Below are 25,760 nucleotides of genomic sequence, written 5' to 3'. Positions count from 1 at the left end.
TCATCTTTGAGTGACAGGTAGCTTCTGGGATACAAAAGACACCATCACCTAACTTTTGCAGGCCGCTTGATTGGAGATGAACAAAAGCTGGGCGATGGACATGTTTAGTAGTAGAGACTGACATGATCTACTCCATGCCTTTCCTTTTATCATACTACAAGCTTATCTTAAACTATATGTTTCCACCACGAAGGATTGGTCATCTCAAGTAGAACTGGTCTTATGTCGTCTTCCAGATCTCAAATTCACCTAATTCACCTCTGGTTTTCCCTGTAAGATGTTAGTTCGGACAGTGACTAATTATACAAGCGAAATTCCTTCATGAATGAATAAAATCGACTGTATATTTTAATATTCTTTCTCTTGAATAGTATGATATAAAATAGATTTTAAAAGTGTTTTTTAATGAAAATATATTAAAATTATATTTTTTTAAAGTTTTTTTTTTAATTAACTTGAAAAATATCAAGTTAAAAATTCCTACTTAAATTTAAAAACTCATCCAGAAATTTCACAGTGAAAATCTCACCATGGAACAAGGGCAGCGTTATCTTACTATTATGTAATTGAATGAGAGTTAGCTGATCAGACCAACCATTTCTTCATCACAACATGTATCGCTGATTGATATTAAGTACCGTATATAATATATGTATTTTAAAAATGTTTTTGAAACAAAATTATTAATTTTATTTTTTTTAATATTTTCAGATTATTTTAATATGCTAATATCAAAAATAATTTTTTTAAAATAAAAAAATATTTTTTTAATATATTTTTAAATAAAAAATATTTTAAAGATATAACAGACCAGAATAATTATTTAAAAACCGTAAACTTTCAAATATCAAGGTTAAAAACAAGAAAGAGGACAGCACATAAGAACAACCTAACACATAATTTAGATTTTAAGGAATACCAGGAGGTAAGATAATCAATAGTAGTCGGTACATTAGATGCCTTTGTCATTAAGGAACATGCAAAAGTTAGGGCGACATTCATTCAAATGCCGGCCGAAACAATATTAGTACACAGTGCAGAAAAAGCCTCAAAAGTAGCTCTTAAAAAATTGACACCCAAATAAAAAAAAAGAAAAAATAAAAAAGGAAAGGACTCATAAAGAGCTTCTTGTTGCCCAGAAAATTTTAAAGTTTAAACCTCCCTCGTAATCCCTCGTTGAGAACAAACGAAGACCAAAAAGGGAAAGAGGAAATCACGTCCCGTCCGGCAATCTCGAGATGCCACGTGGCGTTCCTGAGCGTCGTGGATCCCACGCTGACGTGGTTGCGGTGAGGCAGCGTTTCCGTGTGAACGTGGATAGCCTTTGAAAACAAAATATTAACAAAAAATTATTATCATATACGGAAACGAAGAACGGGAAAGAAAGACGGAAGGAGCGAGAAACAAGGCGCGGAGCGGCAGCACAACAGCAGTATAGAGAGAGAATTTCTTCATAATAATAATTAAAAATAATCATAAATTAATCGTCATTTTGTTATACTTTCCTTTCTCTTATCTTTTCTTTCTCATAATTATAGCCGAAGTCGCGTTTTCCTTTTTTTTAGGGCTGAAAAATTAAGTAAAAACAGCGAGACAAGGGAAAAAAAAAAAAAACACGAAAGGAGAAATTAAAGCCCCCAGATCTTGCTGCCCATAAATCCCGACTCCTCATCCCTTTCGAGCATTTCTTTTCTCGATCGATTCAATTTCCTAATATTGTTTTTTTGTTAATCTTGAGCAAGGGAAGGGAAAGAGAGAGATCCTTGCAGATATTTACGAGTACTAGTGTTGTAATGATATAGAAGGAGGAGTCGGATCTGGTGAAACGGAATTTGAAATCGTCGTCCGTAGTCGGATGAGAGGGAATCATAGAAGGGAATTGAAAGAGAATAAACGATGAAATGGGTAACATTGCTTAAGGACATAAAAGAGAAGGTCGGTTTAACTCAATCTCCTTCGCCTTCTAGTTCACCAGCTACTACTGCTTCTTCTCCTCCTTCTTCATCGCCTGCTAATTCACACAATGCTTCCTCTTCTACCACTTTTCATGACTTCCCTTCATCTCCTTCCAGGTTCTTTTTTTCTTCCTTTCAACAAATTTATTTTTGTATATATGTTTTTCAATCGCTTATGTTGTTCTTTTATTTAGTAGATGGTTGGTAATTAATTCCGTACATTTTTAGCTGCACATTTGATATTAAAACGTAATCTGCGTTGATTGTTCTTGAATGTTGATCTGTAATTGGAGTTTATGAGCTCTGTTGACTATTATTTTGTTGCTGGGATTTGGCACTTTGTTGTTTTTGATCAAGTACTACTTTCTTTATTTAGTAATTACTGTAAGTGGCGTGAAAATTTATATATTGAATTGTTTTGATTTTTTAGGGGAAATATGAATAGATTTTAAGATTTTATAGGTTTAAGAGAAAACAAGACTGCAATAGACTACGCCGAATGTAGAATGGACGAGGATGCCTTTGTTTTTCTTTTTTGAAAATTAGCATGTAGGGGATTTGTATTCAGCTAGGCGCACTGTAGATGATATTAGCTTAGAAAGTGAGCTGTGGTGAAATATGATGATGGTTGGTGGATAATCAAGAGTGAAGGTGACTTCTTTCCCTGCATTTGCAATTTGTTTCTTGAAGCACCCCACCCACCCTTGTAACCTGATCAGGCTAGTTATTGTTGCTGTTGTTTCCTTGGTTCACCACTGAGTTACTAGAACATGCTCATACTGCAAGTATTTGAATCAAGGTTTAGCATTTGGTGAGGCTCATGTTGGGCACCGGTTAAATGATAAAAGGATTATGAATGCTTTCAAAATTCAATGCTGTTATTGTCTTTTGGATCTTTTTTGGGAATTTCCCTCCATCAATGTTTCCCTTTTTCTAGTAAATTTCCATATCCATTATACCTTCTGCTCGTTTTCTCTTTTCTGTCATACAAGGGATGCTGATGATGCAGTTTTTGCCATATGTTTATGGCAGACATTATAGGATCAAGTTCTTTGCATAAAGTTGCGCTTGAATATTTGAGAACCTTCATATTTGTAATGCCACAGGATCTTGTCCTTCACTTTAGTTTGTCAACTTCAATTACCAGTTTCAACTTTTTTAGCATTATTTTTTCAGATTTAAAGAAGTTAAATCATAAGAAACCAGTTTTCTGGTTGTTCATGCTGAATATCTGTATCTTCCTTGATATTCCATTCTAAATGTAGTCTTATAATTTTATGATCTATTCTGTTGTAAATATTTGGCTTTAAATGTTCTAACTTCTGATCTATTATGGCATTCAAGTATGCCATTTCACATGTGTGAACTTTTTTGTTCTTTTTTTCCTTTATGAAATGCAGAGATCGACATGAATTGGAATTGGACTTCAAGAGATTTTGGGAGGAGTTCCGCTCATCCAGTTCCGAAAAGGTTCTCGATTCCCATCTTTTGTGTGATATTTCGTTACTGTTTTCTCTCAGGAAATCATCATTACTGGAAAAATGATTAGAGAGTGCTGATGGCTCTTTCATTGTCTATGCAGGAGAAAGAAATGGCCTTGAATTGGACTATAGATGCTTTTTGTAGATTAGTGAAGCAGCACGCAAATGTAGCTCAATTAGTTACCATGTATGGAAGGTCTTCCACTTTTGATTTGCTGGGCTTGTTTTAGCTTTCTTTTGGCATTACATAATTCTCACAACCTGTAAGATTATCATTTGCAATTGGTCATTTGCCAAAAAAGGGATCGAAAGATCATGCTAGGCATGTGGTTTTTGTTCTGTGCATCTGGATGCAGTGGAATTATAGATTTTTCAAGAATTATAGAGGAGACCATAGCATTTAATTTTTCCTTTAGGTTTTACTACTTTAAAGGACTTTAGAGGTGTTTCCAGGTCTGAGATTTGCAATATTTTTTCCTCTTCTAGTTTTCCTTTCCCTTCTGTAAGGAGAATGTCTTATTATTTGTTTTGTAGTTACTGTTTCACTTTCTATAATTAATATAGTTCTTTATTAACAAAGGCTTGATTAGCATACGTTAGCATTTCCTTACTGATTATTCAAACTGCACTTTCTCAATCTTTTTCTTCTGAAAATTCTGTAGCAACTATAGCTCTTGAATCTCGTAACAAATTTTTGTACAGGATCAAAGTCATGAAACTCGTTTCTTATGTGCACAGAAGAAGTTTCTATTGGCATCAACCTTTCATCTCATTCAGAATTTGTTTTTTGCACAAGTTATATTCTAAAATCTATGTGATTTCCTCAGTTGCATAAGATATACAACTTTGGTTGCTTTGCATGAAATGCAGCTTTCAGTAATGCACGTCAACTGTAGGACTGGCTGTTGTTTTTATTTATTAAATAAGATTTCTGCTTTTAGTACTTTGCATGGTTCTTGGCTTGTTGAACATGTTTTCAATTTTTGATGAATCACAGGTTAGTTGAAACACACATATTCTCTTTTGTTGTGGGAAGAGCATTTGTAACCGATATTGATAAATTAAAAATCGGCAGCAAAACAAGATCTTTGGATGTAGAGAAAGTGTTGAGATTTTTCTCTGAAGTTACAAAGGTTTGCCTCTTAAAAGATTTCACCAAATGCTGTCCTTTCCTCTTTCATCCTGGTGATTTGCTAATGCAAGCCATGTTCTCCATGCTATTTGTTCAGGATGGTATCGGTCCAGGTTCAAATTTGTTAACTGCTGTTGAAGCTCTTGTATCCGGGGTATGTTTCTCTTACAATCACCAGCTTAAGATAAAAAAAATAAAAAGACAAAAAGCTTTGGGAAATTATATTTTTTTGCTACCTGAGTCAGAGTTTGGCTAATCTGCAGTCCCTTTTCAAAAGTGAAGGGATTGATTTTGAGTGATTGAAACTGTTTTGCTATTGAAGCTGCCTGGTAAATGAGGCTAGCAAGTAGTCAGCAAGGGCAAATTCCTTTTCTATTTTCATGCTACTTTTGAGAAAGCACTATAAGCAAGGTGTTTTTTTTTTTCTTTTCCAGCCTGTTGATAAACAATCTCTCCTTGATTCTGGAATATTATGCTGTCTCATTCACATTCTCAGTGCCCTTCTGAGCACTGAAACCAATCTAAGACAAAAGCTTACAAAATCTGAAGGATCATTGCCATCTGAAAAAGATCAAGATGGTGCTTTAGGGCAAGTTCGCCGGCTTGAGGTAGCTTTTTATGTACTTGCCCTTCTGTTGCTGTTAGTTTCCATATAATGTTTGACATGGTTTGGGATAAACTTCAGTAACGTTGTCTTTTTTATTTGCCTTTTATGTCATCATAGTCATGTAAAGTTTTTTTTAGCAGTTGTGGATACACATCTAAAGGACAAGAACTATGCATTTGGAGTCTAATATGCCCTTTTCTTTCTTTCTTTCTTTCTTTTTATTTTCTGTATAGGTGGAAGGAAGTGTAGTGCATATTATGAAAGCATTGGCAAACCATCCTTCAGCAGCACAAAGCTTGATTGAAGACGATTCACTTCAGTTGCTGTTTCAGATGGTTGCTAATGGGTCTTTAACAATATTTTCTCGGTATAAAGAAGGTCTTGTTCCACTGCACAGCATACAACTTCATCGGCATGCAATGCAGGTAAATGTATAGCCTTTTGGCCCATTTATGTATTAGTGGAGCTGCACTAGTGGAGTTGCACATGAATCCATTAAATTTATAGTCATTTGAAAAGACTCAGATAAGCTTTATGGCTTAGTGTTTGAAAGTTGAAATTGGTTCTTGCTGTTTGTGGTTGCTCCAGATACTTGGTCTTCTTTTGGTCAACGACAATGGAAGCACTGTAAGATATATACGCAAACACCATCTGGTATTGGCAACAAACAGATAAGAATTATATAGAAAAGCATACAGTACTGCAGGGAAATTGTAATTGACATTTTCATCTGCCACCATCTTTCATATTGAAGAATATGGAATGATGGAACCTTTTGGTTTTCTCACAACTCTTCAAAATTTTACTGGGATTTAAATTGTCATTATGAGATGTTTTCCAATTCTTGATACAAAAATACCTGTGTTTGTATCACATAAATTTTTCTAAATTTTCTGTCACAATAATTGAAACTTTTAAAGTCTGCTTTTATTTGGTTGAATCAAGTAGTTGGAGTAGTTTAGACAAACTTTGATCATAAAAGCTCTATTAGTTTGAATGTAGATATAAATGAACCCTAAGTGGAAACCACAGAATTGTAATTTTCTAGCAGTTTGAACCATGGGATTACTGATGCAAAATGAGATCACATGACAATTGTCTGCAATTGGTTTGCTGCAATTTTTTTTGGATAAGCAGAGACAAGCTGCAGAGGGTTTTCTGCTAATTATTTTAGAAATATTAGAAGAGATCATAGTTGTTAATCCATTTCATGCTTTTGAGTTTTACTTTTAACAAAGTGATCTCTTCAAGCTTTCCTGTAAATAATGCACCCTGGAATGAGTAGTGTATTGTGTACTCGCTAACCTTTTGCATGTGATCTTTCCCAGCAATATACTTTGGTAGCTAATTATATATACCCTGCTTTGTTAAGTCAATTGCAATTGGAATAAACTCTGAGACAGTTCTGCAGCCTTCTGTCTGATGATGTAATTTTGAACATCTTGACAATTTTGAAACATGCCTCTGTTGCCTCAAAACTAACCTTGTTTGGGAAGTGTGTGGTCAGTATAGTTTTAGCACATCATTTAGACATTCTTTTGCTAGTAAAGCTTCTTCTTTTTTATTTAAATCCTTTTACCTGTGTCTTTCCTTATTTATTGTCTTGTTTCTTATTATAATAATTGCCACAGTTTGTTGTCTTGTTTTATTTTCTAAAGATCATACTCATTGAGTGATATTCTCTGTTTCACATGCAGATAAAAGTTCTTTTAATGGCAGTTAAAGATTTCAATCCAGACTCTGGCGATTCTGCCTACACTATGAGTATTGTGGACTTGTTACTTGAATGTGTGGAATTGTCATACAGACAGGGTAATTTCACAGTCAGTTTTACTTCTTGAATGGCATAAGATCAATGGATCAAAACTCTGTGGTCTTCACTGTTAAAATGAGATGTAAAAGATGTTAATTTATGGTTCCATAATTATCTGGAATTCAAATAATTTTGAGCTTTAAAATTGTCATATGTATGTCACTGCTAATTTTTTGTACTATTTTGAATTGTAGAAGCTGGTGGTGTCAGGCTCAGGGAAGATATACATAATGCCCATGGTTACCAGTTCCTTGTGCAGTTTGCATTGGTTCTGTCCTCTGCACCACAAAATCAGGACTCTCAGTCTGTTTATTCCAAGAGTTCTCCTGCCTTTGATGGCACAGAAGATGGTCCTCATGCAATGAATGATAAACAGAGACAGGAATTAACAGAAAAAGAAGACCCCTCATCAGCTCAATTATCACCTGCATTGTCTAGGTTGCTTGATGTTCTTGTCAATCTATCTCAAACTGGTCCTGCTGAATCTACAGCATGGTCTGGAGGAAAAAGTTCCAAATCTTCTCACACTCGCCCCAGCAGAAGTCGCACGTCATCTGTAGATCGAGTTGCTGATGAAAATTGGGAGAAAGAGAACAGTAAAGTTAAAGACCTTGAAGCAGTCCAGATGTTACAAGACATTTTGCTAAAGGCAGACAGTACAGTACTTCAGGCAGAAGTATTAAATAGAATGTTTAAGATATTGCCAAGTCATCTTGAAAACTATAAGTTGTGTCAACAATTACGGACCGTTCCACTTTTCATCCTAAATATGGCTGGGTTCCCCCCACCATTGCAAGAGATAATCTTGAAAATTCTAGAATGCGCTGTAACTGTTGTGAGTTGTGTTCCTGAGCAAGAGTTGCTATCTCTTTTTTGCTTATTGCAGCAACCGATATCATCAGAGCTGAAGCACACCATACTCTCTTTCTTTGTGAAACTTTTGTCATTTGATCAACAGTACAAGAAAGTCCTGCGAGAAGTTGGTGTGCTGGAAGTTCTATTAGATGATCTGAAGCAGAACAAGTTTCTTTTGGGCCCAGAACAACAAACTGTTAGCCCTAATCAGCCAGACAAAAAATCTAGTTCTAGTTTCAAGAAACACTTGGACACTAAAGATACTATTCTTTCTTCACCCAAGCTAATGGAATCTGGTGGCTCAGGGAAATTTCCTATTTTTGAAATTGAGGGTACAATATCTGTTGCATGGGATTGCATGGTCTCTTTAGTGAAGAAAGCTGAAGCTAGTCAAGCATTGTTCCGGTCAGCTAATGGTGTGACCATTGTTCTTCCTTTTATTGTGTCCAATGCTCACCGTCCTGGGGTTCTCCGGATATTGTCATGTTTGATCACAGAAGATATTGCACAGGTATGTCAGCATGCCATTTTACTGAACTGTTAAATGCTTGAATGGTCATAATAGCTACACATGCTCATATTCTTGTATCAATTACCAATTTTTTTTTGGAAAGCTCAGGCCAAAATAATTTTTTTATTTTTTTATTTTACCAGACTCATCATGAAGAACTAGGTGTACTTGTTGAGGTTCTCAAAAGTGGAATGGTTACAAGCGGTGCTGGACATCAGTATAGGCTTCGAAGTGATGCAAAATGTGACACAATGGGTGCCTTGTGGCGCATATTGAGAGTTAATACTTCAGCTCAGAGGGTGTTTGGTGAAGCCACTGGCTTTTCTCTTATGCTGACAACACTACATAGTTTCCAAGGTGATGGGGAACAGACAGAAGAATCTCCTTTAGAGGCTTACATGAAGTTGTTCACATACTTACTGCGCCTGATGACAGCTGGAGTGTGTGATAATGCTATTAACAGGATAAAATTGCATACTATTATGTCATCCCACACTTTCTATGAGCTTCTATCTGAATCTGGCTTGGTTTGTGTGGAATGTGAAAAGCAAGTTATACAGCTGTTGTTAGAGCTTGCTCTTGAAATTGTGCTTCCACCATTCTTGTCAGCAGATAGTGATGTGCCAACTAATATGATGGAATCTGGGTCAGCTTGTTTTCTTCTTACTACCCCATCAGGTCTGTTAAATCCTGATAAGGAACGAGTGTACAATGCTGCTGCTGTTAGAGTTCTGATCCGCTCGCTGTTGCTCTTCACTCCCAAGGTGCAGTTAGAAGTACTGAATCTTATAGAAAGGCTTGCTCGTGCTGGCCCCTTTAATCAGGAAAATCTCACCTCAGTAGGTGCGAATGAAATTTTTGATCTTGCAATCCTTTCCATTTTATTGATTGTCTGTATTCTTTTGCCCTCTGGTCCCTCCCTCTCACTCTTAATTGTCATTTGTGTAGGCTGCGTGGAACTTCTATTGGAGACAATCCACCCCTTCCTATCAGGCTCATCTACGCTACTTCTGTACATGTTGAAGATTGTGGAAGTTCTTGGTGCATATAGGTACGTCTCTAGAGAATCCAGTGCAATTTAATTGACAATGGTCATCCTAGAAACTAATGTTTATATTTTTTGCTGATAGGCTATCTGCATCAGAACTCAGACTGCTTATTAGATATATACTGCAATTGAGGCTTATGAATTCAGGCCATATTCTTGTTGATATGATGGAGAGGTTGATTCTCATGGAAGACATGGCCTCAGAAAATGTTTCTCTGGCACCGTTTGTTGAGATGGATATGAGTAAAATTGGCCATGCTGCTGTTCAGGTGTCTCTGGGAGAAAGATCCTGGCCTCCTTCTGGGGGTTATTCATTTGTTTGTTGGTTCCAGTTTAAACATTTCTTGAGATCACAAGCAAAGGAAACAGAGCCGTCTAAAGCTGGCCCTTCAAAAAGGCGGAGTAGTTCAAATGGGCAGCAAAATGAACAGAATATTCTCCGTATAATTTCTGTTGGTACGGCTAGCAATGAAAACACATTTTATGCAGAACTTTATCTTCAAGAGGATGGTGTTCTAACCCTTGCTACTAGCAACTCTAGTGCCTTGTCTTTTTCTGGATTAGAATTGGAAGAAGGCAGATGGCATCACCTTGCAGTTGTTCATAGCAAACCAAATGCTCTTGCTGGACTATTTCAAACTAGTGTTGCAAATGTGTATCTCAATGGAAAGCTAAAACACACAGGGAAACTAGGATATTCACCATCCCCGGCTGGAAAACCTTTGCAGGTCACCATTGGGACACCAGTTAATTGTGCAAGGGTTAGTGAGTTGACATGGAAACTTCGTTCTTGCTACCTTTTTGAGGAGGTGCTTACATCAGGGTGTATTTGTTTCATGTACATTCTTGGCAGAGGATACAGAGGGCTCTTCCAAGACTCGAACCTTCTACGTTTTGTCCCTAACCAGGCTTGTGGTGGTGTTAGCATGGCCATCTTGGATTCATTAGATGCTGAATTGCCTTTGGCAACACAGAAGCTCGAGAGTGCTAGCAAGCAGGGGGATTCTAAAGCAGATGGTAGTGGGATTGTTTGGGATTTGGAGAGACTAGGAAACCTCTCATTGCAGCTTTCTGGAAAGAAACTTATTTTTGCATTTGATGGAACATGTACTGAATCTGTTCGAGCATCTGGCATATTCTCATTGCTCAATCTGGTTGATCCTATGTCGGCTGCTGCCTCTCCTATTGGGGGTGAGTGATTAAAATCTGGATTTTATGTTTCAAACAAGTTGTGCAGAGTAGAGGGGCTGTTACTTATCAGCTCCTGCTCCCTTGCATCCTCCCTGATTCTTTTTATTTTTGCCTCAGGTATACCACGATTTGGACGCCTTCATGGAGATATCTATGTTTGTAAGCAATCTGTAATTGGTGATACAATCCGCCCCGTAGGTGGTATGGCTGTTGTCCTGGCCCTTGTTGAAGCTGCTGAAACCAGGGATATGCTTCACATGGCTTTGACATTACTTGCCTGTGCTCTTCATCAGAATCCCCAAAATGTGAAAGATATGAAAAAATATAGGGGATACCATTTGCTAGCTCTGTTTCTGCGTCGTAGAATGTCATTATTTGACATGCAATCTCTTGAGATATTTTTTCAAATTGCTGCATGTGAAGCTTCATTTTCTGAACCAAAGAAGTTGGAACGCAGGCAAGCTACTCTATCACCGGCTGCCACTTTGCAGGAAACCAGCTTCGAGGAACTCAGCTTGTCAAAGTTTCGTGATGAAATTTCTTCAGTTGGATCTCATGGGGACATGGATGATTTTTCTGCACACAAAGATTCATTTAGCCATATTTCTGAACTAGACAATTCTGATATGCTAGTTGAAACTTCAAATTGTATTGTCTTGTCAAATGCCGATATGGTTGAGCATGTCTTGTTGGACTGGACATTATGGGTGACTGCCCCAGTTTCAATCCAAATTCAACTTCTAGGATTTCTGGAGCATTTGGTTTCCATGCATTGGTACAGGAATCATAACCTTACTGTTCTGCGTCGAATAAACCTTGTTCAGCATTTGCTAGTGACTTTGCAACGTGGTGACGTCGAAGTTCCTGTTTTGGAGAAATTAGTGGTGTTGCTTGGGGTCATTTTGGAAGATGGGTTTCTGGCTTCTGAACTAGAGAATGTGGTGAGGTTTGTGATTATGACATTTGATCCACCTGAACTGAAACCAAGGCATCAAATAGCTCGAGAATCAATGGGTAAGCATGTAATTGTAAGGAATATGCTCCTAGAGATGCTTATTGATCTACAAGTAACCATCAAATCAGACGATTTACTTGAGCAGTGGCATAAGATTGTGTCATCAAAACTGGTAACATATTTTCTTGATGAAGCTGCCCATCCTACAAGCATGAGATGGATCATGACTCTTCTTGGTGTGTCTCTCGCTTCTTCTCCCACATTTGCTCTTAAATTTCGCACCAGTGGTGGTTATCAGGGTCTTATGCGGGTGCTTCCTAGTTTTTATGATTCTCCTGATATATATTACATTTTGTTCTGTCTGATATTTGGAAAGCCCGTGTACCCAAGACTACCAGAAGTGCGCATGCTAGATTTTCATGCCCTTATGCCAAGTGATGGAAGCTATGTGGAGTTGAAATATGTGGAGCTATTGGAATCAGTGATTGTGATGGCAAAATCTACTTTTGATAGGTTAAGCATGCAGTCCGTGCTTGCTCATCAAACTGGCAATCTTTCCCAGGTTGGTGCTAGCCTTGTTGCAGAGCTTGTGGAAGGAAATGCAGACATGACAGGAGAGCTTCAAGGTGAAGCTTTGATGCATAAGACATATGCAGCACGCTTAATGGGTGGTGAGGCATCAGCTCCTGCTGCTGCGACTGCAGTTCTGAGATTTATGGTTGATCTCGCAAAGATGTCTCCTCCCTTTTCAGCTGCTTGCAGAAGGCCTGAGTTTCTTGAAAGCTGCATCGACCTTTATTTTTCTTGCACCAGGTTTGTTTTCAGACATGCTGCAATTTGTATTCTCTTTTCTGGATGCTACATTGGGAATTTTGGAACTGCTTGTTCCCAATTTTAATTACTCGAGCAATATTGTGATTGAATGAGCCCTTTTTTCCTCTTGCAGAGCAGCTTATGCAGTGAAGATGGTGAAAGCACTTTCTGAGAAGACAGAAGAAAAGGAGTTGAATGATTGTGATGATACCAGCAGTTCTCAGAATACTTTCTCTAGCTTACCGCTTGAACAAGAACAATCTGCAAAGACCTCCATTAGTGCTGGAAGCTTTCCTCAAGGGCATGCAAGTACAAGTTCTGAAGATATGCTTGTGTCCCTAAATGATGTGGCTGATGTTAAAGCAGAGATTGCCATCTCTAATTCCCATGAGGAATTGAAAAAATCAGCCCAAGATGTCCCAGCTGCTCAGAACTTTGTTGGGGATAATGTTGTTCAGAATTCTGCCATCTCCAGCTCAAATGAATTCAATATCCATAATGTTGATGGCAATATGGATTCCTTTCGACAGGCAGATTCCCTGAGTTCAGCATCTCTCAACATACCAGATTCTCCTATTATATCCGAGAAGTCCAGCACTAGAATCCCCCTCACACCACCATCATCACCGGCCCTTGCATTGTCATCTTGGCTTGGCAGTGCATCCCACAAAGAATCCAAAGCTTCATTACAAGCCACTCCTTCCATGGAGTCTTCTGTGTCTGGTAGTGAATTTGATCCATCAGCGGACTTGAAGTCTAGTTCCCCAGGGCCATCAGCTGCAAACTCTTTTTTTGCAGTTAGCCCGAAGCTTCTCCTCGAAATGGATGATTCTGGCTATGGGGGAGGACCATGTTCTGCAGGAGCGAATGCTGTGTTAGATTTCATGGCAGAAGTTCTTTCTGATTTTATCACTGAGCAAATTAAAGCAGCACAGGTTATAGAGGGCATCTTGGAAACAGTACCTTTATATGTTGATGCTGAATCTGTATTAGTTTTTCAGGGTTTGTGCCTTAGCAGGTTGATGAACTTTGTGGAAAGGCGTCTTTTGCGTGATGATGAGGAAGATGAGAAAAAGCTAGACAGAAGTCGATGGACCTCAAACCTGGATGCATTATGTTGGATGATAGTAGATCGTGTCTATATGGGCTCCTTTCCTCAACCTGCTGGTGTGTTGAAAACTCTGGAGTTCTTGTTGTCATTGTTACAGTTGGCAAACAAAGATGGTCGCATTGAAGAAGCAGCTCCTGCAGGAAAGAGTCTTTTATCTATCACAAGAGGAAGCAGGCAACTTGATACTTTTATAAATTCACTCCTTAAGAACACAAATCGTATGATAATGTATTGTTTTTTGCCAACGTTTTTGGTCACCATAGGAGAGGATGATCTTCTTTCATGCCTAGGTTTGCTTATTGAGCCCAAGAAAAGATTACCATCCAATTCTTCACAAGATGATTCAGGAATTGATATCTGCACAGTTTTACAGTTGCTAGTTGCTCACAAGCGCATTATTTTCTGTCCCAGCAATGTTGATACTGATCTGAATTGCTGTCTTTGTGTAAATCTAATATCTCTTCTCCATGATCAAAGGCAAAACGTTCAGAACATGGCAGTCGATATTGTCAAGTATCTGCTGGTGCACCGCAGGGCTGCGCTGGAAGACTTGCTTGTTTCTAAACCAAATCAAGGGCAGCACATGGATGTACTACATGGTGGCTTCGACAAATTATTGACTGGAAGTTTGTCTACTTTCTTTGAGTGGTTTCAGAGTTCTGAACTGATGGTCAACAAAGTATTGGAGCAGTGTGCAGCCATTATGTGGGTTCAGTTTATTGCTGGATCAGCAAAATTTCCAGGAGTGAGAATTAAAGGTTTGGAGGTTCGTCGTAGGAGGGAAATGGGTAGAAGATCACGGGATATTTTGAAGTTGGACCAAAAACATTGGGAACAGGTAAATGAACGAAGATATGCATTGGACATGCTTCGTGATGCAATGTCTACTGAGTTAAGAGTTGTCCGCCAAGATAAGTATGGATGGGTTCTCCACGCTGAAAGTGAGTGGCAAACCCTTCTACAACAACTTGTACATGAGCGTGGAATATTCCCACTGCGGAAATCCTCAGCAACTGAAGATCCTGAATGGCAGCTTTGTCCCATTGAAGGACCATACAGGATGCGCAAAAAGCTTGAGCGCTGCAAATTGAGGATTGACACTGTTCAAAATGTTCTTGATGGACAGTTTGAGCTAGGAGAAGCAGGGCTGTTGAAGGGAAAATATGAGGATGGCCCAGATGCTTCTGATACTGAGACTGAATTGTTTTTTCATCTTTTAACTGATGGCGCCAAACAAAATGGTGTGGATGGTGATATGTATGGTGAATTTCTTAAAGAATCAGATGATGTGAAAGGTACAGCTTCTGTTAGAAGTGGATGGAATGATGATCGAGCTAGTGACATGAATGAAGCAAGTCTTCACTCAGCACTTGAATTTGGTGTCAAGTCTAGTACCGTGTCTGCCCCAATGTCAGAGAGCATGCATGAAAAATCAGACGTTGGAACTCCAATGCAATCATCGTCTAATAAAGCAGATGGAATCATTGTCACTGAAGATAAATCAGATAAAGAACTGAATGATAATGGTGAATATCTGATCCGACCATATTTGGAACCTCAAGAAAAGATACGATTCAAATATAACTGTGAGCGAGTTGTCAGTTTGGACAAGCATGATGGTATATTTTTGATAGGGGAGCTTTCTTTATACATAATCGAGAATTTTTACGTTGATGATTCTGGGTGTATTTGTGAAAAAGAATGCGAGGATGAACTCTCTGTTATTGATCAGGCTTTGGGTGTCAAGAAGGATGTTACTGGCAGTGCTGATTTCCAATCCAAGTCAACTTCGTCCTGGATCACAACAGTAAAGGCATGTGTTGGTGGAAGGGCATGGGCCTATAATGGTGGTGCATGGGGCAAGGAGAAAGTGTGTTCTAGTGGTAATTTACCCCATCCCTGGCATATGTGGAAGCTCAACAGTGTTCATGAGATTCTGAAACGTGATTACCAGCTCCGACCTGTTGCTGTTGAGATATTCAGCATGGATGGATGCAATGATCTCCTCGTGTTCCACAAAAAGGAGAGAGAAGAAGTATTCAAAAATCTGGTTGCCATGAATCTTCCGAGAAATAGCATGTATGAATTCTGCTACTCATTGCCTTTGAATTTTATAGGTTTTGATTTTTTCTTCCATGATTGTTATATTTTTGTGTGTGCTTGTCAATATCTAGCAATTGCATTCGCTAATTATTTTTTGACTTCGTATAAATTCTTATGCTTTACATGTTGTGAATTTATGCTGTAGCCATGTATCAACTCTTTCATTAGATTTTTCAATTGTTTTAACAGTTGCACATGATTCTTTTAGATCTGGTGAGAGTTGAGTAGGATGCTTCATGTCTTGGTACATTTACATCTTACCATGAATGGAAAAAAAGTTAAGAGACCAAGGCCTTTAAACAATTGATGTCTCAATGCTGATCTTGTGGGAGATATTGTGTATTGGCTTGTTGATGGAGGATGAAGAAAAACTTCTAAGTTTGATATCTGTATTTTATTTGGTCATTCATGATCTTTTTTTGTAGTTTTTAGGAATTTCATTATTTTCCACGTAGTAGTTGTATAAGTTTTTAGTACGAATTTAGTTCTATTTCTTAGTTAAGTGGTTTTTCTGTTTTGCTATTTTTCCTGGTTTTCCAGCTCTGCAGTATCTTTGATGCTTATATGAAGCACCCTAGTTAGACATCCAAGTCAAGCTATTTTTTATTGATCTAGCAAATTGAGTTTCAGTGATTGATTCTGTGTAAGTTTTCTGCGTCACCTGGTTGTTTGTCCTAGCACTTGTCCGTAGGTTTCCTATTCTTAGGTGTCATCACAGTGGAATGCAGGTTGAACAGTTTTATCAAGGACTTTTATGTTTGTGTGTTGCTCTCCCCACCCACCAAAGAATAATGATGATGACAGATGGGAAAATCTTATCTTTGAGATTGCTTAACAACTCCAACTGTATCTCTGAGCAATTAAGCATTGCACAAAAGAAAAACAGAGGGTCTTTATTAAATGAATGCAGATACTTTAGTGAAGGAACTGCTTCATCAAATGCACTGGTGATCCTTTTGGGGATTGGAAAATATCCCCATGCTTCCATTTTCAAATGTCACTTGAGATTTCATTTATACTTGTGAAATACATCTATTAGACTAATACCTTCTCAACATATGAGTGTGATTTTGTGGTTCACTACTCCCCTCCCTCCATGACATCCTCTGAGGTTGATGTAAGAAACTCTTAAACAGGTTGTTATCTAATATCTACTGCTAGTATAGTTTTGTCATGCAATTGGGTGGTGGTTGAATTAAAGATTTTAAAAATCTTTCATTTTCAGGAAAGTATAAATGTTATTTTATATTGCTTCTTGTTTTACAAATCTAGTTTTTTTGGTTATTGTGATTTTTAGCTTTAATTATGAATGTAAATTTTGTTATGTTTGGACTTTATTATGTTTTCTATATTTTAGGGTTTCCATTTAGCTTAAATGCTATAGAAAGGGAATAAAGCACTGGTTTGAAGGTAGTGAATCATTAATGAATGATATTGATAATTAAGGTTATTGTTTTCCTCTCTATTGCTACTCTTCTCTATTTCTCACCCCTCTCTTCCCTGATTTTCTCTTTCCTTGTCCTCGATTACAATTTCCATTTCTTGGCATATGGATATGCTAATAGTGCCTTAGAATCATAATAAGATGACATTATTATATTTATGTTGTTCACATGCTGATGCTAATCAACTTTTTAGATGCTTCTTTCTCGGAATATTTGAACAAAAGATTGCTTAATTCTCTTGTATTTCAGGTTGGATACTACAATTTCTGGATCAGTAAAACAAGAAAGTAATGAGGGCAGTCGCTTATTTAAGATAATGGCTAAATCCTTCTCTAAAAGGTGGCAAAATGGAGAAATTAGCAATTTCCAATATCTCATGCATCTCAACACCTTGGCCGGTAGAGGATACAGTGATCTGACCCAATATCCAGTATTTCCATGGGTTCTTGCTGATTATGAGAGTGAAAATCTGGATTTGTCCAATCCTAAATCCTTTCGTAAGCTCGAGAAGCCAATGGGTTGTCAGACACAAGAGGGAGAAGATGAATTTAAGAAACGGTTAGTCCTTTTGTTTATACCACCATGATTATCCACTGCTTTCCATTTATTCTGTCATTTTTGGTTTTCTATTCAGATATGAGACCTGGGATGATCCAGAGGTTCCAAAATTTCATTATGGCTCTCACTATTCTAGTGCTGGGATTGTCCTCTTCTACCTTTTACGTCTTCCACCATTCAGTGTAGAGAATCAGAAGCTGCAGGGTGGCCAATTTGATCATGCTGATCGTCTTTTCAACAGTATTCGAGATACTTGGTCAAGTGCAGCAGGGAAGGGAAATACATCTGATGTCAAGGAATTGATTCCAGAATTCTTCTACATGCCAGAATTTCTGGAGAACATGTTCAATCTTGATCTGGGAGAGAAACAATCAGGAGAGAAGGTTTGTTTCTGGAAGTGCAAATTTATTTACTGTTAACTAATCTTTTTTGTTTGATTATTTGCTGGGGAAGGACTACAAAAATCATTCACTTTCTTTTGCGTACATTTAAAATTGCTAGCATGCATGTTTTTTTTTTTTCCAGGTTAGTGATGTCCTTTTACCCCCATGGGCGAAAGGCAGTGCTAGAGATTTCATTAGGAAGCATAGAGAAGCGCTGGAATCTGATTTTGTTTCAGAAAATCTTCATCATTGGATAGATCTCATTTTTGGATATAAACAGAGAGGGAAGGTACGTTCAACATGCAGAACTTCTTTGCATCAGAAAATTATATGGTCCTTCTGCAGGTCAATTGAGTTACAATCCATGACCAACTGCTATGAAAAAAATATTGTTTTTTTACCATGTACTTCCAACCGAATCCATGACCAACTGCTATGAAAAAAATAGTTTTTTTACCATGTACTTCCAACCGGGCTTTTCATTCCATTTTACCTTATGAGATGTAACCCCTGAAGGCCTGGTAGGAAAACAGAAGCGGTGATGGATCAGCAGAATAAACCTCGATCCAATGTTTACATGATATTTGAGATGATTGCTTTTATTATATTTTTCTTTTTACTGTTGGTGGGTTTCATCCTTTTGTTTGAGAAACCACGAAGATCTGTGTCTGCCTGGTTAGCCTCCCCTTCCCCTAAAAAAGAAAAAAAAAAATTCTCACACCTGCCACCACCTCCACTACTTTGAATTGCAACTCTTACACTAGAATACGTGTTTGATTGTGATGATTTAATTACTCATCATTGTCCCATTACTTGTGTGGGTGATTGGATCACTGTGCAGCTGTATGCTCTATATTAATTATCCTTGTTCTGTTCATGATCTGATATTTTTTCCTTGCATAATTGGCAGGCAGCTGAAGAAGCTGTTAATGTTTTCTATCATTACACATACGAGGGGAGTGTGGACATAGACTCGGTAACAGATCCTGCAATGAAAGCCTCCATTCTAGCACAAATCAATCACTTTGGGCAGACACCCAAGCAGCTATTCCTCAAACCCCATGTGAAAAGACGTTCCAATAGAAGGATTCATCACCCACTCAAGTATTCATCCCATCTCACTCCACATGAAATACGCAAGAGCTCATCTGCCATAACCCAGATTGTTACTGTTCACGAGAAAATTCTTGTGGCGGGCACAAACAGTTTGCTCAAGCCTACAACATATACCAAATATGTTGCTTGGGGTTTCCCAGATCGTAGTTTGAGATTTATGAGCTATGATCAAGATAGACTCCTCTCAACTCATGAGAATCTTCACGGGGGCTGCCAGATTCAGTGTGCTGGTGCTAGTCATGATGGCCAAATTTTGGTTACAGGAGCTGATGATGGGTTGCTCTGTGTTTGGAGAATCAGCAAGGATGGCCCCCGTGCGCTGCGGCACCTGCAGTTGGAGAATGCACTTTGTGGACACACGGCCAAAATCACATGCCTTCATGTTAGCCAGCCTTACATGCTGATTGTGAGCGGCTCTGATGACTGCACAGTTATTTTATGGGACCTCAGCTCCTTGGTTTTTGTTAGGCAGCTACCAGAGTTTCCTGTGCCAATTTCAGCAATTTATGTGAATGACTTGACTGGAGAGATTGTGACAGCAGCTGGAATTCTGCTTGCTGTCTGGAGCATCAATGGGGATTGCCTTGCTGTGATCAACACCTCCCAACTTCCTTCTGATTCTATTCTCTCAGTGACGAGTTGTACATTTTCCGATTGGCTGGACACAAACTGGTATGTGACTGGCCACCAGAGTGGGGCAGTTAAGGTGTGGCACATGGTTCACTGCTCCAACCAAGAGAGTGCCTTGAGCAAATCTACTAGCAATTTGACGGGTGGGCTAAATTTAGGTGATAAGGTACCGGAGTACAGGTTACTTCTCCACAAGGTACTCAAGTTTCACAAACATCCAGTTACTTCCCTTCATCTCACCAGCGACCTGAAGCAGTTACTCAGTGGGGATTCTGGTGGGCATTTGCTCTCATGGACACTACCAGATGAGAGCTTGCTGACTTCATCTAATCGGGGGTGAGAAGGGGAAAAACTGATTTAAGCGTGATTGTTTCAGCTCGTGGCAGCTATTTATTATTTATTGAAATCCTATGCGGGTTTTGTCTGCTACCACGGCAAAGGAAGTAGAGGATTCTATGTTCGTAATACATTGAGAAGGGAGAACAAGGCCGCAGGGCTGGCCTGGGATTGAAAGAGGACAGGCCTAAAAGAAGATGAAATCTTTTATAGATGTCTGATAAATGTCGAGTTCCTGGCAAGCATGAAGACTGCCGTGCCAGGCTTCTTATTGAAAAGGGAAAGTGGGGTCTTGCTTCTTCTTGTACTCTGGGTTTCTTGGCGAGGACATTTTTGGTTTTGCACGTGAACAGAGTCATGAGGTTGTTTGTTCAATGTACATAGATGGAATTACCGACAGTGTGTTATGAAGTTGTATAGAGAAAAGGTGTGCAAGGAATGGAGAGGTGTGAAACCACCTGGCCAAGTTAATTGGGCTGTTGTATTCTTCGACTTAATTTTTTTTGCATAGTGCAATGGGGCACACACTGCCCATTTCTTGTTGAGAAGCGTGCTCTCTCCCCCTCTCCCTGCTTGCTTCAATCTCCTTGTGCGTTGTCTTTTCAGGCTAGTGTAGCTCGCTCACTATGATGATGTTTCTTTGCTTATGGAATGTAATGGAGAAAGATTGTTGATCTTAAACAAAATGCATTTCTCGGAAACTGAAGGTCCTTGCACATGCTCCAATGGAGCATCCTAATCTAGAATGTTACGGGTTGTTCTTGTGGTTTGCTCTTGTGGTTTGCCGAGTTGACTGATTTTGGATAGATTCCTTTCAGCTGCCATGTTGACGTAGGAGTAGAAGGCGCTCTTTCGCTGAAATGGGAACATGACAAGAAAATATCGTAAGATTGAAAAAGACATCAACGAAAATTAAATGCAATGAAATAAAAACGAAACCTCCAAAATGAAAAGGTGATCTGCCTTGCATTCTTATCGTCCTTACCACCTTCCATTCTTGTGCAAAGTCTCTTTGATGGCTACGTCAATTTCACAATGCTATTACAATATCCCAAAAACCTTTGCCCAACTCCAAACGTTAAACAAAACCCATGTAGCGAACCCGTCTCTCAAAATCCCTAAATTCTCTCGGAAGATTAAAAACTCCCCTCTTAAAGGGATATGCAACCAAGGAAGCCTCGAAGAAGCTTTTGTCTCATTTTCTGCTCTTTTCACTGACCATGGCAACTCACTTCTGATTAACCCCAACGAGGTTTATGCACCAATCCTTGAGCTTTGTGCAGCCAAGAGAGCACTTTTACAGGGCCAACAAATTCATGCCCATTTAATAAAATTCAATGTAGTACCTGAATTTGTGTTTTTGAGCGCTAAACTTGTTTCTATGTATGGCAAGTGTGGGTCTATTTTGGATGCGGACAAAGTGTTCGATAAAATGCACGAGAGAACTATTTTTACATGGAATGCTATGATGGGTGCTAATGTATCAAACGGAGAACCTTTAAGAGCCCTTGAGTTGTTTAGGGAAATGCGGGTTTTGGGTGTTCCCTTTGATTCTTTCACTTTTCCGTGTGTACTTAAAGCGTGCGGTGTGGTTGAGGATATACACCGCGGGGCTGAAATTCATGGTCTGATAATTAAATGTGGATATGATTCTATTGTGTTTGTTGCTAATTCTCTTGTTTCCATGTATGCCAAGTGCAATGACATACTCGGAGCAAGGAAACTGTTTGATAGAATGAATGAAAGAAATGATGTCGTGTCATGGAATTCTATAATTTCAGCTTACTCTTTGAATGGGCAATGCATGGAGGCATTGGGATTGTTTAGGGAAATGCAGAAGGCTGGTGTTGGTGCGAATACTTATACTTTGGTTGCTGCTCTTCAAGCTTGTGAGGATTCTTCCTTCAAGAAACTGGGCATGGAGATTCATGCTGCTATTTTAAGATCAAATCAGGTCCTTGATGTTTATGTGGCCAATGCTTTGGTAGCTATGCATGTTAGATTTGGTAAAATGAGTTACGCTGCTAGAGTTTTTGATAAGTTGGATGAGAAGGATAACATCACTTGGAATTCCATGATAGCAGGTTTCACTCAAAATGGTTTGTATAATGAAGCTTTGCAATTCTTCTGTGGTTTGCAAGATGCTAATCTAAAACCAGATGAGGTTTCTCTAATAAGCATCCTTGCTGCGTCTGGGAGACTGGGTTATCTGTTGAATGGAAAGGAAATTCATGCTTACGCAATGAAGAATTGGCTTGATTCTAATATACGGATTGGAAATACACTTATAGATATGTATTCCAAGTGCTGTTGTGTGGCTTACGCTGGCCTAGTTTTTGATAAGATGCTCAATAAAGATCTCATTTCCTGGACAACAGTTATAGCTGCCTATGTTCAAAATAATTGTCATACTGAGGCTTTAAAATTGCTGAGGGAAGTGCAGACGAAAGGGATGGACGTAGATACAATGATGATAGGAAGCACCTTGCTGGCTTGCAGTGGATTAAGATGCTTGTCCCATGCAAAAGAAGTTCATGGTTACACTTTGAAGCAAGGTTTATATGATCTTATGATGCAGAATATGATCATTGATGTGTATGCAGATTGTGGGAATATTAATTATGCAACTCGAATGTTCGAGTTGATAAAATGTAAAGATGTGGTGTCTTGGACGAGCATGATATCGTGCTATGTGCATAATGGGCTTGCAAATGAAGCACTCGGTGTTTTTTACCTGATGAAAGAAACCAGTGTCGAACCTGATTCTATAACTCTAGTGAGCATCCTCTCTGCTGCTGCTAGTTTATCTGCCTTGAATAAAGGAAAAGAAATTCATGGTTTCATATTCCGGAAGGGTTTCATGTTAGAAGGATCTACAGTGAACTCTCTAGTCGATATGTATGCTTGTTGTGGAAGTCTAGAGAATGCATACAAGGTATTTATTAGCACCAGAAGTAAAAGTCTAGTTCTATGGACAACTATGATCAACGCATATGGAATGCATGGACGTGGCAAAGCAGCTGTTGAATTATTTAGTATAATGGAGGACCAGAAACTAATTCCCGATCACATCACCTTTTTGGCACTTCTTTGTGCATGCAGTCATTCAGGACTAATCAATGAAGGTAAAAGATTGCTTGAAACTATGAAATGTAAGTATCAGCTGGAGCCATGGCCAGAACATTATGCATGCTTGGTTGATCTTCTTGGCCGTGCAAATCACTTAGAAGAGGCATACCATTTTGTGAAAAGCATGCAGATTGAGCCTACTGCTGAAGTTTGGTGTGCATTCCTCGGGGCTTGTCGGATTCACTCAAATAAAAAACTTGGAGAAATCGCAGCACAGAAGCTTTTAGAGTTGGATCCAGAGAGTCCAGGAAGTTACGTGCTGATATCCAATGTCTTTGCTGCCAGTGGTAGATGGAAAGACGTGGAAGAAGTAAGAATGAGAATGAAGGGGGGCGGGTTGAAGAAAAACCCTGGGTGCAGTTGGATTGAGGTTGGGAACAAGGTTCATACATTCCTTGCAAGAGACAAGTCTCACCCAGAATCTTACAAGATTTATCAAAAGTTGGCTCAAATTACTGAGAAGTTGGAGAAGGAAGGAGGCTATGTGCCTCAAACCAAGTTTGTTTTGCACAATGTAGGGAAAGAAGAGAAAGTTCAGATGCTCTATGGACATAGTGAAAGGCTGGCAATTGCACATGGTCTGATGAGCACTTCTGAGGGAACCCCTATTAGAATTACAAAGAACCTTCGAGTTTGTGTTGATTGCCACACTTTTTGTAAGCTGGTTTCAAAATTCTTTGAAAGAGAACTGATTGTGAGGGATGCCAGCCGATTTCATCATTTTGAAGACGGAGTCTGCTCTTGCGGTGATTTCTGGTGACTATACAAATTTGTTCCTGAAAATTTGGCTCGCATAGGATTCTTATAGATTCTATTGTTTCCTACAATACCCATTACGCTGCTGTTACCTTGCCATATTCCAACACGGAGTTAAGATGGGTTTTAGGTCCCGATAGGCAGGACTATTGAGTGAGCATTATTCAGAAAGATTTCTTTGTTCTATCCCTGAAGTTGCCTCTGCGGTGCACTTATGCAAAACTTGCATGGGGCAACAATGAGGTACCCTTCCCATATTATTATGCTGAGATAAAGGTGGTATGGGGCCAGATTTAGACACTTAAAATTATCCAGTCTCATGTAAGTCTTATTATTTCATCAGTTGAATTCTAGTGAAATATAAAAATTGTGACCATGCCTTTAGATATTGCAGGTTCAGGTTATCAAATCATGTGCTTCCGGAGCGATTGCGTGCGCATTCAAATAGAAGGAGCCCAGGGAGGGAAATTGTTAACCTGTAAGTACATGTCCATATCTTTCTACCGACATTGTTAATCATCAATAAATAATTTCTTACTGAATTCAGATGTTACCATGATGAATCAGGTAGACTAAAATCCAGGATGTTTGTGACTTTTTGGTGATTAAGCGAGTCTTGAAATTCAATAACAAAAGGTGTAGGGAGTTGCCAACAAGTTTCCTTTTGGGGAGATTTCTTTTTTCTGGATGTTTCTGTGACGGTCGACAGTCGAAATACACCTGAAACTTCAATTAAAAAAGGCCGTTGATCAGGCTGCCTATCGTTACTCTCAAAGGCGATGAGCTTTGGTTCCAATCACAGACCAAAAATCAGAGCTTCTGTTCAAGCCCGCAACTTTACAACGTTAAAAGCACAATCAGAGTTCTCATTTTACTCCCAAAGGCTGAATTTGCGCTAGAGGATCACTCAGCTGCTGAGTCTCTGCTGGAGCTCATCTGGATTTAGTCCCTTGACTATCCGGAACCAAAAATACAGAATGATTGCTGCTGAAGATGGATTTTGCCCTCTTGCATCTGGCTATTAACAAGCCTAATGGGGAATTGCTGCTGGAAAGACATTGTCAATCATGAGAAGGGATTAAAATGTATGTATCAAAATATGGAAGCTCGGAAAAAGAAAAGGGAAAAGTAAAAGATGTGTGTAACTTCTGCTCCTCATATTATATTTCTGACTGTGGTTACAAAAATATATATATTATTACTTTTTTTGAAGATTTTCTGATTGATTTGTCATCTTCATAAATAACTGTTGAATATTTGTATAATTTTGTTTCTTTCTGACGAGTATTAAATTATTTTTATGAGAACTCTACGAGCTTTTGCCATAAGCCAGATTAGCTTGAAATCCACCTGCTTTATTGTGTACATGAGAATGAGAATGTAGTTTTGGTGATTTTTGTTATTTATAAAAGTATTTTTTATTTATAAATATATTAAAATAATATTTTTATTTAAAAAATTAATTTTTATATAAGCACATTAAATTATCTTAATTTGAAATAAAAAAATATTTTTAAAATATGAAAATAAATAGGATCAGGCCTGGATAAGAAATAAAAGGTTTCTGTGATTTTACGCCCAGGAACATTGACTAAAAGTAATGATCACATGAGGCAGTGATCATGAGCTATGTGATATTGTTATATGATTTTTAAGGCTTTTTTTTAAGTATTTTTTATTTAAAATATATTTAAATAATATTTGTTTAATTTAAAAAAAATTGTTAGTATATTAAAACAATTTTGAAAAATAAAAAAATTAAAGAAAAAAATTTAAATATTTCTTTTATAAAATACAAAAATCAAACAGGCTTTATATTTCGAAGTGGACAA

General features: G+C 38.4%; 2 protein-coding genes across 5 annotated transcripts; both read left to right on the top strand.

Moving 5' to 3' along the window:
• The first annotated feature begins 1,361 nt into the window (after nt 1-1,361).
• On the top strand, nt 1,362-20,586 carry LOC105131384 (BEACH domain-containing protein lvsA-like). The gene is made up of 19 exons (XM_011034330.1): nt 1,362-2,072; nt 3,356-3,425; nt 3,538-3,623; nt 4,434-4,569; nt 4,666-4,722; nt 5,003-5,176; nt 5,409-5,600; nt 5,764-5,829; nt 6,873-6,987; nt 7,183-8,354; nt 8,498-9,197; nt 9,303-9,405; nt 9,485-10,593; nt 10,711-12,361; nt 12,495-15,551; nt 17,270-17,578; nt 17,655-17,961; nt 18,104-18,250; nt 18,872-20,586. Exons 1-19 carry the CDS (start codon nt 1,897-1,899, stop codon nt 20,045-20,047), a joined length of 10,803 nt encoding a protein of 3,600 aa, XP_011032632.1. The 5' UTR covers nt 1,362-1,896; the 3' UTR covers nt 20,048-20,586.
• Nucleotides 20,587-20,723: 137 nt separating this feature from the next.
• On the top strand, nt 20,724-25,202 carry OTP86 (Tetratricopeptide repeat (TPR)-like superfamily protein). 4 transcript variants are annotated; one of them, XM_011034329.1, is made up of 3 exons: nt 20,724-24,249; nt 24,329-24,406; nt 24,496-25,202. In XM_011034329.1, the coding sequence occupies exon 1, from the start codon at nt 21,059-21,061 to the stop codon at nt 23,930-23,932; it is 2,874 nt and encodes a 957-aa protein (XP_011032631.1). In that variant the 5' UTR covers nt 20,724-21,058; the 3' UTR covers nt 23,933-24,249; nt 24,329-24,406; nt 24,496-25,202. The 4 variants fall into 4 exon arrangements, with proteins under 4 accessions (XP_011032631.1, XP_011032629.1, XP_011032630.1 ...); XM_011034327.1 differs by having other exon boundaries at nt 24,323-24,406; XM_011034328.1 differs by having other exon boundaries at nt 24,314-24,406.
• Nucleotides 25,203-25,760: the final 558 nt, after the last annotated feature.

This window comes from Populus euphratica, unplaced genomic scaffold (genome assembly GCF_000495115.2).
Source record: "Populus euphratica unplaced genomic scaffold, PopEup_1.0 scaffold23.1, whole genome shotgun sequence".
Classification (NCBI taxonomy): domain Eukaryota; kingdom Viridiplantae; phylum Streptophyta; class Magnoliopsida; order Malpighiales; family Salicaceae; genus Populus; species Populus euphratica.
The sequence above is the reverse complement of the archived record's forward strand: the minus strand, read 5'-3'. Positions and strand labels throughout refer to the sequence as shown.